This window comes from Aythya marila (genome assembly GCF_965140915.1).
Source record: "Aythya marila genome assembly, chromosome: Z".
Taxonomy (NCBI): Eukaryota; Metazoa; Chordata; class Aves; order Anseriformes; family Anatidae; genus Aythya; species Aythya marila.
This window is the reverse complement of record NC_139080.1, coordinates 27,409,105-27,428,001: the sequence shown is the minus strand read 5'-3', so window position 1 is coordinate 27,428,001 and position 18,897 is coordinate 27,409,105. Positions and strand designations below refer to the sequence as shown.

The 18,897-nt window shown below is 37.5% G+C and overlaps 1 protein-coding gene across 4 annotated transcripts in view; it reads left to right on the top strand.

The window, feature by feature from the left end:
* Nucleotides 1-18,897, top strand: part of FCHO2 (FCH and mu domain containing endocytic adaptor 2) — a 91,810-nt gene that overhangs the window by 23,168 nt on the left and 49,745 nt on the right. For all 4 annotated transcript variants that reach the window (XM_082782512.1, XM_082782511.1, XM_082782509.1 and 1 more), the window contains exons 7-8: nt 656-754; nt 2,157-2,253. In XM_082782512.1, coding sequence (XP_082638638.1) covers nt 656-754; nt 2,157-2,253 — 196 coding nt within the window. The remainder of the gene's footprint in view (nt 1-655; nt 755-2,156; nt 2,254-18,897) is intronic.

Sequence of the window (18,897 nt, the reverse complement as noted above, 5' to 3'; positions counted from 1 at the left end):
GCTCCAAAGTTTGGTCACATTTGAAAAGGCAGTTACAGAGGTAGGAAGAGAATCAGTAGAGACCATGAGTAAAGAAATATTTCAAGATGACTATGGCTAACTTGGGTAAGATGAGGAAATTTTTCTTTTCTTAGAGATGATCGAAGTGCTCTTAAAATGATGGAAGTGTGGGTAAAGTGGAACAGGGGAACAAATTCCAAACAAACTGCAAAGATTATGTATGTATTGGGATCAGAAGCAGAGGGTGTTGAGGAAGTACAAAACAGATTCAGAAATAGGACTTCTGGAATTAGACGAAAAATCATGAGATCTTTCAGTAATGGAGAAGAGAGATTTTTTCTTCAACCCTATTTTCTCTTGGTAAAAATTGGTCAGATTTTTTTGAAAAATCAAGACAGGTGAAAGCTGAAAAAGGAAGTAAAAAGCTCAATAATGGATGTATATAAAAGCTCAGAAGGATGTATTATAAAGTACATTATTTTGTAACTGTTAATTTTACACCTTCCTTTCTTAAATACTGTAATCACTGTGATAAAGATCTGGGGAAAAAAAAAAGATTGTTTTTTTCTGTTTAGTACATTTAATTATTATGATATAAGGTTTAGCATTTCAAAAATTATTTTCATTATGAGTAATTGCTTGCATTGGTTGACAGAAATTTCAAGACATTGAAGAAACACATCTTCTTCATATGAAAGAGATTATAGAATCATTGTCAAATACCATAAAGGAAATTCATTTACAAATAGGAGAGGTAATTTTTATATTATCATTTGTTTATTTGGATTATGCTACATATTTTTCCTAACTACTATGGAACATTCCTTACTGTGTTTGTATAACTCATGCTTGTGTAACTATAAGACTACATCTTTCAAATGGCAATAACTTTTAAAAATACATTAAGAAGGAGATAAATAGTAACAAAACACAGAATTTAAAAGACTTTGAAGCAGATTTGGTTCTTTTTACCACAGATATCAAATACTGTATCAGTGCTGAACTTGATTTTCCGAAGTTTGAAGATTTCAATATCTACTAAATACCCATTTTGGTCTTCTCAGAAGTGTGCAATCTATTCTCTTATTTAAGCCTCTTTGATCCATTCAATAAAATTTATCAGCTCTGATTTTGTTCACTGTATTGGAAATCTTTTTAATATCTAAATTCAATATGAGCCAAAAATTTTACTGCTTCCTGTTGCATTTATAAATTCAGTATCACAAATGCTAAAGTCTGAACAATCATTAAATTTTGTGCTAACAGAAAATAATGTCTTTTGACCATTTGAAGGATGTTTAGTGTATTTCAAAGCTCTGTTCATTAGATATTAAATTAACACTCATTTTACACATAATAGGGGTACTTCCTCTTTTCTTTAACTTAAATATAGAATTATATCGTCTGAAAAGTTTCAGAATTTCTGATAACGCTGTTAGGGAAAGGCCTCCAGTAACAGTATTAAAAGAAGCTTTTGTAGTATCTTTTCTTCAGATGCAAGTTGGTCTAACTAATAATCCTGGTAAGTAGTCCTCAGTTTTTTTGATGTCTTGTGTTTTATTTGTGTATACTTTGCTTGAGTCACTTGTTCTCTTAGTTTTGAGGTTTTCTGCTGGTGAATGATGGTGACAAGGTTCACTCTACCTATTCCTAAAACATATTACTGCCTTGTTGGAAAAACTTCATATTAACGACACGTTCCTTTGCCAGACCAAAACCATTACAACAGTAATGCTTTTACTCAAGCAGGTGGGAACTGTGATAATACAGTGGTAACTGTTCACACCCTTAACTGGTGCTGGCTTAAGGGGACAGTTTGTCTTCCTGACATTGTCGTGGGGCTTGTTGTTGACAATTTCAGAAAAGCATATATAGAAAAGTAGTTTAGATAGAAGAAATGGAAGTAGATCATAGACATCAGTCTGTGTTCTTTCTTTCCTTGTTTGTATGTCTATTGTGTACACAGTCACCAAAGCTAAAGCAATAAAAAGGGATTTGTTGATTTGTGGAAGTTAATATATTTTAGAGGGAAGAATTTTAAACTCTAGAGTTTAAAAAAAAAAAAAAAAAAAAAAAAAACACTTTCTGAAGTTAATTAAATTTCTTTAATTACTGTTTTTTAAATTCCTGTTGTTTGTGGTATTTTGTTTTTGAAGGTTCACGAAGAGTTTATTAATAACATGACAAATACTACAGTTGAGAGTTTAATACAGAAATTTGCTGAGTCAAAAGGAACAGGCAAAGAAAGACCTGGTAAGAGATTAAAAATAGAGGAGCAAATACTAATTTTAATACTGTAGATTTTCTCTCCTAATAAAAAGGCAAACCCTATTTGTTAATATGCTATTGTTGTAACATACTTAAAATTTCAAAATTCTCAGAATTCATTAGCTTTGATATTAAATGTTTCATAGAAATTTAACAACATACAATTTATTTATTATGTATTTGTAGGACTTGTGTTCATAAAGCATAACAATTTCTAGCTCAGAGTCCTCCAATGTGGACTTCTGAGGAAGCTTTTAAACTATACTGTTCCTTGGGATGTTGGTGAAGTTTGTCCAGAAAATGAAGTTCCTTGCACAAAACTACCTTTATTCAATGTGCTTCAGCACAAATTATATTTCCAAATTTAATACAAATTTAGAGATGTATTCAGAATAGGTGTCTGTAAAGCTGATTATAGAGTTGTTGTAACAGTTACATTGGTTTATTTGGTTAGTTTACAAAATCATGCTTTTTAATAGATTATATGTAGATTGTTTTCTTCTTTATCAGCAACGAATTTACAAGTACTTTCTGAAAGTACTGCTTGTTGGGTGTGTTACGTTTCCTGGACTGGCATAAAAGGACAATCTCACATTACTATATATCTACCATTACAGGAAAAATACAAAGTTGAGCTTACTATTCAGGCATGGGAACATGGTCACTAGATGTGTGAATGCAGAAGTTTGGTAGTACTGTTTTTCTTGGTGTGGAGTGTTGGGAGTCCTTGTTAGCATCTCTGCCTTATAGTATCAACGCATTTTTTTTTTCAGAGCAAGGATGTACAGAGTAGCTTAGATCTTAAGTATTTATATTGAATTGTTAAATATGGTTATTAGATATCTTACAATGCTTCTATGTTGTGTTTTTAATATAACATTGTTACGTATACATGTTACCCCCCTCTACCGACCTCGCAAGCAATGCCCCCCCCTACCAACCCTACAGGCCCCACCTTCCCAGGTGCCCTTGCACGGCAGATTTGAGGCCCTGGAACTTGAGAGACTGGTGGGTGAGGTTGAGGTAGAAAGTCTACACAAGAGTATGCCTAGGGCGAGGAAGTTGACTCCACGCTTCAAGACTGCCTCCACCAAGAAAGATAGAAGGGTGATTGTTGTAGGCGACTCCCTTCTCAGGGGAACAGAGGGCCCTATTTGTCGGCCTGACCCTACCCATAGCAAAGTCTGCTGCCTCCCTGGGGCCAGGGTCAGGAACATTGCCAGAAAGCTTCCCAATCTGGTTTGCCCCTCTGATTCCTATCCTTTTTTGGTAGTCCAGGCTGGCAGTGATGACACTGAAGAGAGAAGCCTGAAGACCATCAAATGGGACTTCAGGGAACTGGGACAGTTAGTGTATGGAGCGGGAGTACAGGTGGTGTTTTCGTCCATCCCTACAGTGGCAGGGAGGGGTGCAGAGAGGACACGGAAAGCCAACCTGATAAACACGTGGCTCAGAGGCTGGTGCCAACACAGAAATTTTATTTTTTTTTTACCATGGGGTGCTTTACTCAGCACCCAGCCTGATGGCCACAGACAGGTCCCTATCTCTAAGGGGAAAACGGATCCTGGGCCAGGAGCTGACAGGGCTCATTGAAAGAGCTTTATACTATGATGCGGCTGAAATAAGACTTGTTGGAGGTGTGCCAGGGGGAATAATGTCTAGGCAGGGGAGAAGGCAATGGCCCAGCTGAAGTGCATCTACACTAATGCACGCAGCATGGGTAACAAACAGGAGGAGCTGGAAGCCATCGTGCGGCAGGCAGGCTACGATTTGCTTGCCATCACAGAGATGTGGTGGGACCACTCTCATGACTGGAGTGCTGCAATATCTGGCTATAGGCTCTTCAGAAGGGACAGGCAGCACAGAAGGGGTGTGGTGTGTGTGGCTCTCTATATCAGAGAGAGTTTCGATGTCATGGAACTTGCTGGGAATGATAAGGTTGAGTCCCTTTGGGTTAGGATCAGCGGGGAGGCCAACAAGGGAAGCATCCTGGTGGGGGTCTGTTATAGACTGCTGAACCAGGATGAGGAGACTAATGAGGAGTTCTACAGGCAGCTGGCAGAAGTTGTGAAATCATCGGCGCTTGTTCTCGTGGGGGACTTCAACTTCCCAGACATATCCTGGAAGCACAACACAGCCCAGAGAAAGCAGTCTAGGAGGTTTCTGGAGAGCGTGGAAGATGATAGCTTCCTGACGCAGCTGGTTAGTGAGCCTACCAGGGAAAGTGCCCTGCAAGACCTTCTGTTCACAAACAGAGAAGGACTGGTGGGAGATGTGGTGGTTGGAAACTATCTTGGGCAGAGTGACCATGAAATGGTGGAGTTCTCTATTCTTGGCAGTCAGGAGGGGGACCAGTAAAACTGCAGTCTTGGACTTCCGTAGGGCTGACTTTGAGCTGCTCGGGACACTGGTTGGTAGAGTCCCTTGGGAGGCGGTTCTGAAGGGCAGAGGAGTCCAGGAAGGCTGAGCGCTCCTCAAGAAGAAAATCCTAATGGCACAGGAGCGGTCTGTCCCCACGTGCCCAAAGACGAGCCGGCACAGAAGAAGACCATCGTGGCTGAACAGAGAATTGTGGCTTGAGCTTAGGAGAAAAAAGAGGGTTTATAATCTTTGGAAAAGAGGGCAGGCCACTAGGGAGGACTATAAAGATGTTGCGCGCCTGTGCAGGGACAAAATTAGGAAGGCCAAAGCTCATCTGGAGCTCAATCTGGCTACTGCCGTTAAAGATAACAAAAAATGTTTTTATAAATACATCAACACAAAAAGGAGGACTAAGGAGAACCTCCATCCTTTACTGGATGCGGGGGGAAACTTAGTTACAAGAGATGAGGAAAAGGTGGAGGTGCTTAATGCCTTCTTTGTCTCAGTCTTTAGTGGCAAGAGCAGTTGTTCTCTGGATACCCAGTACCCTGAGCTGGTGGAAGGGGATGGGGAGCAGAATGTGGCCCTCACTATCCATGAGGAAATGGTTGGCGACGTGCTACGGCAATTGGATGTACGCAAGTTGATGGGGCCGGATGGGATCCACCCAAGGGTACTGAGAGAACTGGCAGAGGAGCTGGCCAAGCCACTGTCCATCATTTATCAGCAGTCCTGGTGATCGGGGGAGGTCCCAGTTGACTGGCGGCTAGCAAATGTGATGCCCATCTACAAGAAGGGCCGGAGGGCAGACCCGGGAAACTACAGGCCTGTCAGTTTGACCTCAGTGCCAGGGAAGCTCATGGAGCAGATCCTCCTGAGAGTCATCATGCAGCACTTGCAGGGCAAGCAGGCGATCAGGCCCAGTCAGCATGGGTTTATGAAAAGCAGGTCCTGCTTGGCAAACCTGATCTCCTTCTATGACAAAGTGACGCGCTGGGTGGATGAGGGTAAGGCTGTGGATGTGGTCTACCTTGACTTCAGCAAGGCTTTTGACACCGCTCCCCACTGAATTCCCCTCAAGAAACTGTCTGGATAGCTAGGCCCAAAGAGTTGTGGTGAATGGAGTCAAATGGAGTTGGAGGCCAGTCGCTAGTGGCGTCCCCCAGGACTCGGTACTGGGGCCAGTCCTCTTTAATATCTTCATCAATGATCTGGACGAGGGCATTGAGTGCACCCTCAGTAAGTTCGCAGATGACACCAAGTTAGGTGCGTGTGTCGATCTGCTCAAGGGTAGGAAGGCTCTGCAGGAGGATCTGGATAGGCTGCACCGATGGGCTGAGGTCAACTGCATGAAGTTCAACAAGGCCAAGTGCCGGGTCCTGCACCTGGGGCGCAATAACCCCAAGCAGAGCTACAGGCTGGGAGAGGAATGGTTGGAGAGCTGCCAGGCAGAGAAGGACCTGGGAGTGATGGTGGATAGTCGGCTGAATATGAGCCAGCAGTGTGCTCAGGTGGCCAAGAAGGCCAACGGCGTCCTGGCTTGTATTAGGAACAGCGTGACCAGCAGGGCTAGGGAGGTGATCGTCCCCCTGTACTCAGCTCTGGTGAGGCCGCACCTCGAGTACTGTGTTCAGTTTTGGGCCCTTCGCTACAAGACGGACGTGGAGGTGCTCAAGCAAGCCCAGAGAAGGGCGACGAAGCTGGTGAGGAGTCTGGAGAACAAGTCCTACGAGGAGCGGCTGAGGGAGCTGGGCTTGTTCAGCCTGGAGAAAAGGAGGCTCAGGGGCGACCTTATCGCTCTCTATGGGTACCTCAAGGGAGGCTGTAGCGAGGTGGGGGTTGGTCTGTTCTCCCATGTGCCTGGTGACAGGACGAGGGGGAATGGGCTAAAGTTGTGCCAGGGGAGTTTTAGGTTGGATCTTAGGAAGAACTTCTTTACCGAAAGGGTTGTTAGGCATTGGAATGGGCTGCCCAGGGAAGTGGTGGAGTCACCATCCCTGGAAGTCTTTAAAAGACGTTTAGATGTAGAGCTGAGGGATATGTTTTAGTGGAGGACTGGTTAGTGTTAGGTCAGAGATTGGACTCTGTGATCTTGGAGGTCGCTTCCAACCTAGACGATTCTGTGATATTCACTCTGTGATCTGCTAATGTTCGTACATGAGTGGGATGAGGCAAGATTGTGTATGGAACATTTGTCAGACTTTTCCAGTGTGTCTTACATTTTTTTTGGTAAAGAGGAAGAAAGAAAAAGTATACATCTCAGGGATTCATGTTCAGTTGGACTGAATTCAGGATGAAGACAGGTGAAAATTCAGTATTCAAGCCTCTTTGACTAGCTGTGGCCAAGATGTCACATGTAGGGGTAGCTGTCTTACATTCAGGATCCTGACTCCCTGTGTTACAAAGACCTGTGCTAGTGTATTCTAGAGCACTGTGCATTTCAGGCAATACACTTTTTTTCATTATTTTTTTTTTTTTTTTGTTAGACGACATAGCAATCACAAGAAAAGTAGCACTTCACCTTTTAATTCAGTGGGAGAAGTTGTACACAATGTACTTATTTGCTGCTTTACAGATTTCATCATATTCTATTTGTATTCTCTTGAGTCAAATAAAAACTTTTGCCATGGCAAATCCTATTTTTTACAATTCTGTAACTATTTTAACAGCAAACAGGTTTAAGGAAGGATTATGTTTTTAGTGTGGAAATGTATGCATATTGATTTTTATTTTTTTTTTTACAGAGTGAGATTATATTGATATTAATTTTGCAAAGCTGCCATAGGGCAGAGAGAAAGCATAGGCAAATTCAGTAGCAGTAGAAATTCACAAGAAGTTGTGAGGTGTCAAAGATTGGTCTTAGTTATAATTACTGCTTCTATTATAGTCATATAGCTTTGACAATTACAGATATTCCAGATACAAAGTGAGGTATCACTTCTGTAAGAATAAATGAAAACATCCAGTGTGGGAGGAGCAGCTTTTTCTTAGTTCAAAAATGCTTTTCCACAATTGAGAACTGTTCTTAATAGAAAGACATTTTTAACCATGAAGCAAATTCTATAAGTCTTTCTGTGATAAGAATTTAGTAATTACGCTGCAGAAGGAGATGGCTTCTCAGATAAATCTAAGTATTCAATGTATAAAAATGGTACTGACTTGGAGTACAAAACAGATACAGAAAAAATGTCTTAGTGCTACTTAAGATTCTGGTCCTGAATATTTTTGAAAGAAACAATTTATTAATCATCAGTAGTATGTAGGCCTTCGCCTTCCCATATTATTTGCAGACCAATATACTGAATCAGTTAGTGGAACATTCTGAAATACTGAATTTTGAGAACAACAACAACAACAAAGGATAGTGTATAACAAAGTATTTTAGTTTATTTCAGTATTTTAAAATTGTAGTTATAGTACTTTACAGCAGGGTTCACTTTCCTATTTCTACATATCTAAATATAAATATGAATCTGGAAGGAAGTACTGTAGAAGGGCTGTTTATTGTGTGGATTAGGAATAATTTGTAATGTTTCTCTGTACATGAATTATTTTCTTAAATTCTCATCTGCTTAACTTCTCTTTGTATGATCATATCCCTTATACCAGATTATATGGGCTCCCTCTGGTGGCCAATTTCTGATACCTGAAGTCTTGATGTACCGCAACAAGTAGAGTTTGACACACATCTTCTCTAGTACAAATAAAATTTATTTCGAGCAGTAATGCTTTATGAGTTTTCTAAACCTTATTTATGGACTTCCTTACTTTAAAGCTTTTTTTAACTGCTACCTAAATAACCTACCTCTTGAGCTTTATCTCCTAATTCTTATGGAATTTACTTCAAGTATATTTTTAAAAGATATACAATATTTGAAGAAATTCTATTCATAGTTTTTCATACTCTCTTTCAGTGGAAAAAAAAAAAGCCATGTATATTAAGTTGCAATTATTTTAATTCAAACTGAAAGAAAAATCACTTAAACGTAAAACCTTGAAAAACAGAAAAAGAGATGGCAGGACCCTTCAATATACAGTTGCACTCCAGGTCAGAGTTTAATACATTCTCTGAACTATTTTCTAAAGTTTATTTGGTCCTGCTGTTAGGTTGAATAGTGGGTTAGGTACTGTCAGCTGAAAGATGCTTCTGTTGTGCAACATTGATCAAAACCATTGTTGTCCACTTCAGATGCATCTGCTTTCCATTTGTGATGGGTTGCTGCTCTGTGTTCCTTGGAAAAATCATTTATAGCGTAGCAGAAAACGTCTACTTTTCTTCCACCCAAAGTAGATGTTAAATCTATAGCTGAGATGATATAAATTCCAGATTATCAATGAGTTTTTGTCTTATTTACTTAATCTTCTAATCGTCTATAAAAATCTGGTTTGTTCCATTATGAAAAGTTGATGCATGAAACAGAAACTGTTAGGAAGTATGAGCTCATGTTCTTCCAAGATCTTATGCCTGAAATTGGCAGGATAATATATACTGTGTGTAAAGATAGTTGTGAGTGCCAGTAGCCAGCTGTAGCTGGTCATGAATGATTTTCAGTTTTTTACAGTGTTCTCCTAAGTCTGTGTGTGTCTGTCCCTCTATTAGTTTTAGCCCACTACAGAAGCTAGCTTTGAAGGCCAAATGAGAAGACTCAGCTGTGCTACATTGTCCAAAAACACACAAACAATAGCCAAATCTAGACTATTTGTTTTCATTAATTTGTTCTGATGTCCCTTGTTAGTGGTTGTTGGTAATTTATTAAGTTGTTGCTCTTATTTTTTCAATTTTCTTAAAAATTTAATAAAGACAAAAGCAACAAAAAAACAACAACATTGTAATACAGACAACAATGGAGAGACAAAATCCTTTCTGGCTCCATAACGCTCCAATTAAACAATTATCCGCAGATGGCAATTGCTACATATACTGTGCCATTGTTGAATGTGGAACTGGGGGTCAGTTTTTTCCTACTATTAAAAAAAAATAAAATCATTATTTTTGTGCTAGCTTGATCCATCTGCACAATCAGAATGAGACAGAACATGATTTTCACTGTGACCCTACATCCTTACCCTTGCAAGCAAATGAAATGTGAGGAAGGGGAGTCAGCTACGTACACATTGTCTTCTAACTGTACCAGTCACACATCTAGAATTTATGCTGTTGAAAACAAAAGTACTTAAAAATACTTCTTGTATCCTTTCACATACTGTTCTCCCAATAAACTTGACCTTTAGAGAGGCTACAAGTCTGCTTTTGTTAAAGCGTTGTAAAGTGAGTGTCAGCAATCCACAGGCTCTTTCTACAGAAATAGTTGAGCTTGTCAGTTGTCCACAATTGCTGGTGATCAGCTGTCACTAGCTCTTGCACAGTGACATAGCTGTACATATAGCATAACATTTTAATTTGTCCTTGTCGTTTTAGATACTGGGAATAACAGTCTATGTCCTTTTAATTGAATGATGCTTCCATATATACCAGGATTCAGAAAGCAACAGATGTATTGTCTTTACTCCTTTTCCTTCTTCTAACAGTCCCAGAAAATGACAATTCAGTCAATAATTAATCAGCAATGCTGATAAATAAATGTTTGGTCTGGGGCTTTTTAGAGCTGATGAAACGTATTTTTCTTTATTTGCCAATGCAGGAAAAAAATGGTCTCAAGGCTCCTGGTAAGTCCAATTATCAGGAAGTATAAGGTCATGGATATCAAATGCATGCATAAATTCAGAATTGTTATTTATTTATTAATCATTTTGAAATTCAGCTCTCTGGGAAGGCTGTGAAGTAGTCTAGACTGACTTAAAACAGCTATAATATCAAGACCTTCAATGCCTCATAAGGCAGAGCATATCAGAAAAATATATTCCAGTGTCCTCAATGTGCTGATGATCCTTGTCTGCTCTGAGGCAACACATCTGGGAGCTCTGTTTCTGGAATGCTAGCATTTGAAGCCTTATTTTGAAGCCTTAAAAATGATTTATTTAAGCATGACATTCCTGCTGAAAGCAGTATGGAAATTTCACAGGCTGCAAAACTGTTGACAAACCATTATGTTTACTATTTGGATGGCAATCAAAGCAGTTTAATCTGGATTCCTTACAAGCTCATTAATGCTGCCGGCATTGCCTGTTACCAGAATTGTAAGGCATCAAAGCTTCAATTTAGTAAACATTTAAAAAACAAATTTTACCTAGGCTTTAATTCAACTGAGTACTGATTCAATTAACTCAACTGAATTGTTGTACGTGTGATTAGAGTAATGTTTTATGTGGCTGGCTGTTGGCTCTGGTGAGTTGGTGCAAAGTTGAGGTGCGAATTTATGAGATGTTGTTTGGCCTTTGCTAATTGTTATGTGGTCATTTTAGACCTAAATGTCCATGGAGCACTACTTACGTGCTTTTCCCAAAGTGAATGCAAGAGCATTAATGTGAGCTGCACCACAGCTGTGAAGCTAGTCCTAAGTAACCAGTGTAGTGTGAATGCACAGTAGTGCTTCCTCTTTGTTAACATTACTATTTAAGTTACTATGTTGTGTAAAACTATATACTTTCTATCATAAGAAGAAATGAACAAGGTGTATAGGGTAATGTAGACCAAAAAAAAAAAAGTGTTTGGAACAACTGTTTTATGTCTATGAAAATTCAGAATGAAGTTAAGTCCTTTCCCAGAGATTGAGAGGCAAAACAAGGGTCATGGAATATTGAAGCTTGCTTTGATTAAGGCTGCTAGCTTTTCATGTATTTGAATAATAAACTCTGCTTTGAGGGAAAGACTTCAAACGGTGCTGGGTGTGGCAGGCATTGGTATTTTCCATGGGTTTGTTTGATAACATAATAGTTTGTAGGTTTTATAAAAAATACTTTTCTAGGAAGCTAAACAACAAAATAGGTGGAAGTAAACACTGAAAATGTCTAATACTAATTTTTGAACAGCTCTGCGTGACATCTTTAAGATTCTTTTCCACAAGGAATTATAACAAAGCAACTGTTTATTTATGTTCTTATAATTTTTTTTTTTTATATTTTCTGTAAATATTGTGAATATTTTAATACTGCCAACACTTGTGAATAGATGCATCAATAGCCAGAAGTGTCTCAGTTTTTCAAAGCCTGTGCCCATACATAATTCTGTACAGAAGGCTGACTGAGGAAGGAGTTTAGTTTATCAACAATGACAGTGCCCAAGGGATTCACAATAGTATTCTCTGTAAAGGAAGACAGTCCCTTCATGCATCCTAGTTCCTATCCTAGGTCTCTGTTAGATTTTGCCTGCAAAAATTAGTTCCTGTCATAGATAACAAACCTGCCAAAACTGCCGTAGACTTCAGGAAATCTTATCTGCCAGCATAGACTTTAAATAATTAAATATATCTAACTTGCAAATTTGATTTAAACAAAGAGAATAAATTATTATTTGTAACGGTCTGGAGAGTTAAAACTACAGGTTTTGCTGTGAAAATCTCTTAGTGCCTGTGGACGACTGGTAGCATTGTACTGGATTTGTCAGCCAACTGGAAATTTAACGTTATTTGGCAGGTTGGGCTACAAATGTGGTGCCTTGAGGAAGCTAATTAAGCTTTTCATTTTAGAGTGATTGTGTTTTAAGTAGTAGAAAGAACAATTCATATTAATAACAAAAATTATTCTTGGTGTGGTATCTTTCTTGAATGTATTACATTCACAGACACACACATTCAGAAGTCCACATCTGAATTTAAAAGGTGAGTGATCCTTTCCTGGTGTGTGAAAAATTTGGGTTCATTCCATCAGAGAAAGAAACGTCCAATTCTTCTGAAATACTTAGGGAAATCAAGAGCTGCCTGTGATAACTAGGAAGAAAATCTGTAAAAGACCAACCACAAGATTAGCTGAAAAAGAAAACAGTAGAACAGCAGGAAACCAACTTCAATGGTTTGTCAAAAAAGCAACAACAAAAAAAAACACACACCTAAGAAATAGTTGAACAGCAGTAAAAGTTTATGTAAAGATAACCTTTAGAAATGCATGTGCCATGCCATCTGGAACCATGCCCTTGTTGTTTTTTCAGATTCATTACAGTTCTGCAGTATATTAGTACAATTTCTTCTACAGAGCTAGCTAAAACACTGAAATGTAGCGTAAATATATTTTAAAAAAGTGGGAAAAGGGAAAAATGAAAAATACCACAGAAACTTTTAAACAACTGTAGATGCAACAGAAAAAGAAGCTTTGACTCCCTTAGAAGTACTGTCAGTTTTTCTTAGATTTGCCTGCCTCAAACAAACAAAAAACAACAACAAAATAAAACTGCTGCAGACTAAGGCAAGTAATTATTACAGGTTGTGGAAGCAAAGAAATGTCAATTTCAGTAATTTAAATACTGATTAGGTAATAAACTCCTCAGAAAATGAAGTAATTTGCAGGATAGGTACTACTACAATAATAATATTTATGAAGAGCTTTTAAACACCTGAGTATAGAAATAGAATCATGAGGCATGTTTTGTACTAATATAGCAAATGAGACCTGTAATTTATTTATATAAACAGTATAACATATGAAATTAATGCTGGAGGAAGGGGGTAATTGTTTAAGACATTTTTCTTCTAAGGTAGAAAATGTTCTGTGGACGCAGTAAACATTAAATGGCCTTTTCAAACATGAAATTTTCACAAGAAGCACAATTGGAAGTATATTCTCTCTTTTTTCTTTTATTTTCTTTCAGCAGGTACAGCTTAGCAAAAACAAACTGAAATGTGGAAAGATTTGGAAACCTTATAAACATCTATGCTGTAGTTCATTCTTACTAAACTAACATTAGAGAAAAGCAACATCTTGAATCTTGTAATTTAAGTTATTGAGAAAAAATATGGTTTCCCACTAGGGAAGCAAATAGAGGAGTCTCAAGTAGGATATTTGATCATGAACTTTACCTTTCTAATAAAATTAAAATAAATCCTAAGCATACAGTCTTCACCCACTTGTCTAACATACAAACTTACACAGTTTACACACTAAATAGTATGCGGTCATGTTTCTAGTAGACAATTATTGGACAATATTTGACAAGTCTAATAGACCATTAATTATTTCTCGTAATTTCATTGACAGTAATACTACAGCATGGAAGTGCTTTATACCAGAACAAGCTATCATTGGACATTTTTTGCAGTGAATTGATTGAGTGAACTAGATCTGTGTATTATACCCTTTCTTGATCGAGAATATCATTTATGATTTGGAAATGAATTCTCAGTTAATATACGTTTGACCTCCTGGGTCCATGGTGGTTGTCAGAAAGTGCAGAATCTCATCCCCTTTTTCTTCAGTATCTTTCGATTTTCTTCCTAATTGCCATAAATCATCTTCCACATCCAGAAAGCCTTCTGCATGAGCAATTTCATTTTAAATAATCGATACTGATTTTTCTGCATTTTGGCATTGCAAGGTGCAGGGGGGCACCTGTTGCTTGAATAGCTGTACAGATATTTGCCATCTTGTTTAGCTACCAAACTAGATTCATATGTGCAAAATTATCAAATGCTACAAAAATGGGAATTTCTTGATGCTTTTTTACATATACATCTGTTTAACACATACACTTTTCTCTCTGCTGGTTGGTTTAAATGTCTCTTAGACTTGCATTCTTCATACCTAAGCCCAAGTTTAGCCATAACAATAAAACTTCAAATTCCTGTCTTATTAATGATGTTCATAATTTAAATTCTTCATGTAATGTTATGGATTTGTTTTGAAGACTTTTCTCTTATTAGTTGCCTAGTTTTGTGGGAAAGATGGTCTCTAAAAAAAACAGTGTAAGAAATGCTGTTACTAGCACTAAACTTCCTAAGCTTTGGAAATTTAGTTTCACACTGTGTTTCTCAGGTTTACTGTTGTAGCTGATACACTTTAGAGGATTGTGTAGTGCTACATCGTTTTTGATAGTCTGGTACAGGAAGATTAGATAGAAGTGGAAAATCAGGATCATGTCACAGACATTTGTCCCTTTGCAGCCACTGACTTTGAAACTGTCACATTTGCCTGATATTGCTTAGATGCTTTTAATGTCCAAAGAAGGATTTAAAAATAAACAAAAAATGGTATTATGCATATTTAGTTTCTTTAAACAGTGAGACATATTTCATAGTCAAACTTATGCTGAAAAAACAGACTAGGAAGAATTTAATTACAATTTTTTTGTGTGTTAGTAGCACTGGAAACTGTCACAGAGTAATCAGTAAATTCCCATTTTACAGTTAGGGTGGAAAGGTGATTAAGCGTCAATTGTTTTCTTCCTCGCCCTAACATCTGAATCTTCTGTACATGTAAATTGGATAGCACTATAAAAGTGCTACAAAACAAGAAAACATGTATTTCCCATGAAGATGTTTTTATGAAGATGTTTTTGTCTACCTGAAAAAACATTTTTCTGTCCGATTTCTTTGTTGTTGTTCCCTTTTTCTCCTCTCTTTTAGAAACAGGTCCTGGAAAAGGTTTTAACCTCCTAAGATTTCATCATGGATTTGAGTTCAGGACTTAGAAACCATACCCCTCTTGGCTTACAGGGATATTGTGCAACAGTTACAAAGAAGTGATTCTTTAAAGAAGAGGGATATTATTTAATGTACATACAATGCCTTGTGTTAAAAAACATCTTAGCTGACTTGACTCTAAGAAGAACACTACTTGAATGTGTCTATGCAATTTTTTCATCATTACGTACTTGCATGTTCTGCCTGCAACAGACGAGTCTTTCATCCTGCAGGCAGACAAAGCTGTGTGTTGCATATGCTTATTATTATAAACTAGGTGTTTGCAGTCCTGCCATTTTATTGTCCCGAGGCTTTGCTGCTTTCAACCAAATTTGATGCAAAATTAGAGGTTGCAAAGATTAGGTAAAAATGAGGATACAGGTAAAGAAGGACCCAAATATGTCCTGCAATATGTCCAGTAGCTAATACTGAGAGTCAGCAGGCAGCTGAGTATGTGTTTGTATGTTGGCCAGCTCGTGGAGAGTCTAAAACCTGCTATATCTCACATCCTGTTCGTTACCCAGCTGAAAAGAAAATATAAAATGAATTTAAATTGCAAAGTAAGAGAGTAGAAGAGGGTGAGAAAGAGTCTGGGAGTATCAAGAAAGGGACTTGGGAACATTGTATTCTGCAGATTGTTGTCTTAGCTGACGTTAATTTTGTCACTCATTTCTTGAATTTCATGAAACTGCTGAAATTTTCTGTGTTTGTTGTTTTCTGGTGTTGTAGGATAGTTGGATCTCAAACTTTGAACTGCTTTGAGTATGTGCTTAGTGCCTCCTGTTGAAAATTGTTGAGTTATCTGAGCAATAAAAATTAGTTTATTTATAACTGAAGATGTTTGTCACCTTAGAGAAAAAATGTACCCCTTTCTGCTGATCAACATCTTAATTGATGGTAATCGTTTTAAAACTATGAGGATAATGAAGGTTTTCTAGTTCGTTGTTGCTGTGTAAGCCACAGGGAAATCCTGCCCCTTGAGAGTAGCGTGCTTAGTGTACTTGTGGAGTTGTATACACAGTACCTGAAGTGCCTGAGATGAATGATGTTTCCTTTGATCCTGTGAATAGCGTGAGGGGCTAAAAGCACCGCAGCAGAATCAGGGTTAGAACAAATCGCTTGTTGAGTGGATGGAGGCAAAGTTTGCTCTCCTTTTATGTTAATCTGTTCATCTAAAAAAGAAGTCATTTGGAAGTGCTACTGCTGTTGCTACTGATAAGCACAGTCGTCTATGCTGGCATTGTCACCTCTATCTTTTCAATTTTTTTAGCTGAAGTACTATCACCATACTATAGTTTTGTTTTTGTTTTTTCAAAATGAGCATTGAAAAAGAGGATTCAGTCAAGTCTCAAGCATCTCTAGAAAGCTAGGCTGATACATAAGCCTGATTATGTAAAAAAAAAAAAAAAAAAAGCTAGTCAGAAATTGGGTGATTATTTTAGTGGAACTGTATAAAAATTATTTGTAGAATTAGGTTTAAGGATACAGCTTTATCACAATTTCAGTATTTTCTCACAGTCAGGCTTACATTCAGGTCAGTTATTGTATTTTATGTCCCTTATCCTCTTTAGTGAGATAGAGCTGACCAAACCCATGAACTAATGTTTGTTTGAGACAGTCTGGTACTAATACGATTAATATACACAGATACATTATTTACCTCAAAGACTAATGCATCTTTATAATGCATTCTTACAAATAAACTATGTTTGATTTTTTGTTTGTTTGTTTTTTCCAATTCTAGATCAGAAATCCTTTTCCATGGAAAAATAAAATAAAATAAAAAAGATAAGCAATAGAAAATTGCTTATCTTTCTTGGACAGGCAATAAAAATGTGAAGTTGATGTTAGAAACAATTTTGGTTTCCTGGTTTCTAAATTTGATAGCTGGGATCAGGATCAGATGATGGCAAGAAAAAGATTGCTTATATGTTTGTGTACATACAAAATTGACCTTTGTGATACAGCTTAACATCTAAACACTAAAAGCAGTCATTTGTTTTGACAGCAGAATTAATTGAGGCTAAAACAGTCGAAATTCCACTTGTATCAAGCTGTTCATTAGGAATTGCTCTCTGGCTTTAGTGCTGTCAGAAAAATAACCTGTTCTGCTATGATTAAATAGCAGAATGATGGTCGGTCCACTGAATTTGAGAGAGAGGTTGAATAAACTTTCTACTGCGGAAACAATTCAGAAGTGACACGCTGCAAGGGGGGTCAGAATGTGCATTGATATCCAGCTGAGCTGTCAACTGGCACTGGGCCAGGCACGCAAAGCTTTGCCATTTGAAGCAGCATGTGAAGCATGTGCAGTTTAAAAAAATTGTCCTCCTTTCATGCATGATTTACTGTCAAATAGAAAAACTTTTGTTTTTATCAAAAACAAGAATATTGGTTGTTACTGTATATGTAACTACAAGTGCAGATTTACAGAGTTTTTTTAAAAGCTTTTGGTTGAAAGAGATATGCAGATTTACAGAGTTTTTTTAAAAGCTTTTGGTTGAAAGAGATATGTTAATGTTTATATATGTGCGTGCGTTATGTAAACTGTTTCCTTTGAATAGAGGAAAGGTCAGAATATATATATATACTTTTTTTTTTTTCTTTGAGTGACTGAGGATTTCCAGTTATTGGAAATTAAATGTAGTTAATAAAAATACATGTCTGGGTGGGAGAGCGTTTCTTTCTGTCATGTGTAGCCCCCTTAAACTAAAAAGGACCAAAAGCAGATACAAACGTAAAACAGTTGTTAGTTGATTTATTGACTTCTTGATTTGTTTGCTTTATTTATTTTTTTAGCTTGGCAGGATTTTCCAGTTCATTGGTATACTTACTGGGGGCTCTTTTCCAGAGAATGACATAATATTGTTTGCCTTCCTAGTGATAGTAGTTGGCTTTTTTACCTGACTTGTTTATTTAAGAATTCAAACAATAAAACTTTTTTTCCCTGTTATGCAAAGTGCAAATAATTTTGTTTGTCTGACCTTAGCAAAACCTTTATTTCCAGAGTCTCCCTGACCGTATACTATGGGTAGGTTTTATAACTGGTTTTCAAGGCCTTGACAAAGAACGTAACTGTCTTGAAGACTATTGGTGTTACTTTGTACATAATTTTGCTAGCAGGCATAAGGGTTGTTATTTATAAACTCTCTTCTGTAGTTGCCTTGAGTATACTCTGAAAAAACTGTTCCCACAGACATAGGATAAATATGTAGTAGGTACTACATTAAAATTAACAGTGCAATTGTATCAGCATAGTTACATTTTCTTCATTCATCTTTGAATAAGATTAGTATCTCCTTATTGTTAGCCATCCACTTTGCTTTTTGGTGTTGTGGAAGTCCACATATATGCCTCCCATAACAAGAGAACTCTACCTATATTTTCTGAATAGTCTGGGATATGCGTCCTGAGCTACAGATTCACTGTTACTTTATTGATGCTAGTGTCACTCATTGTAAGCTATTAGATTAATTAAAATCAAAATTTTCAGTTTCTTCAAATTGCCATTTTCTGTTTTAGCAAACCAAAGCTTCCTCATTTTCAGGAACCATGAACGGACCCACTCGTGATTTATTTGCTTCAGTCTCTGGTCAAATAGCAGCCCTCTGCTTTCATGTGTCTGTAAAGCCATTGTCCATTTGCTTTTCCTTCCTGTCTGTATCTGTTCCTGCTGATGCCATGCTGTGAGCTGCAGCAGCCTACTTTGGAAAGTGTTTTAGGGTGATGCTTGCTGGGAATGTGGATATACAATTAGAGG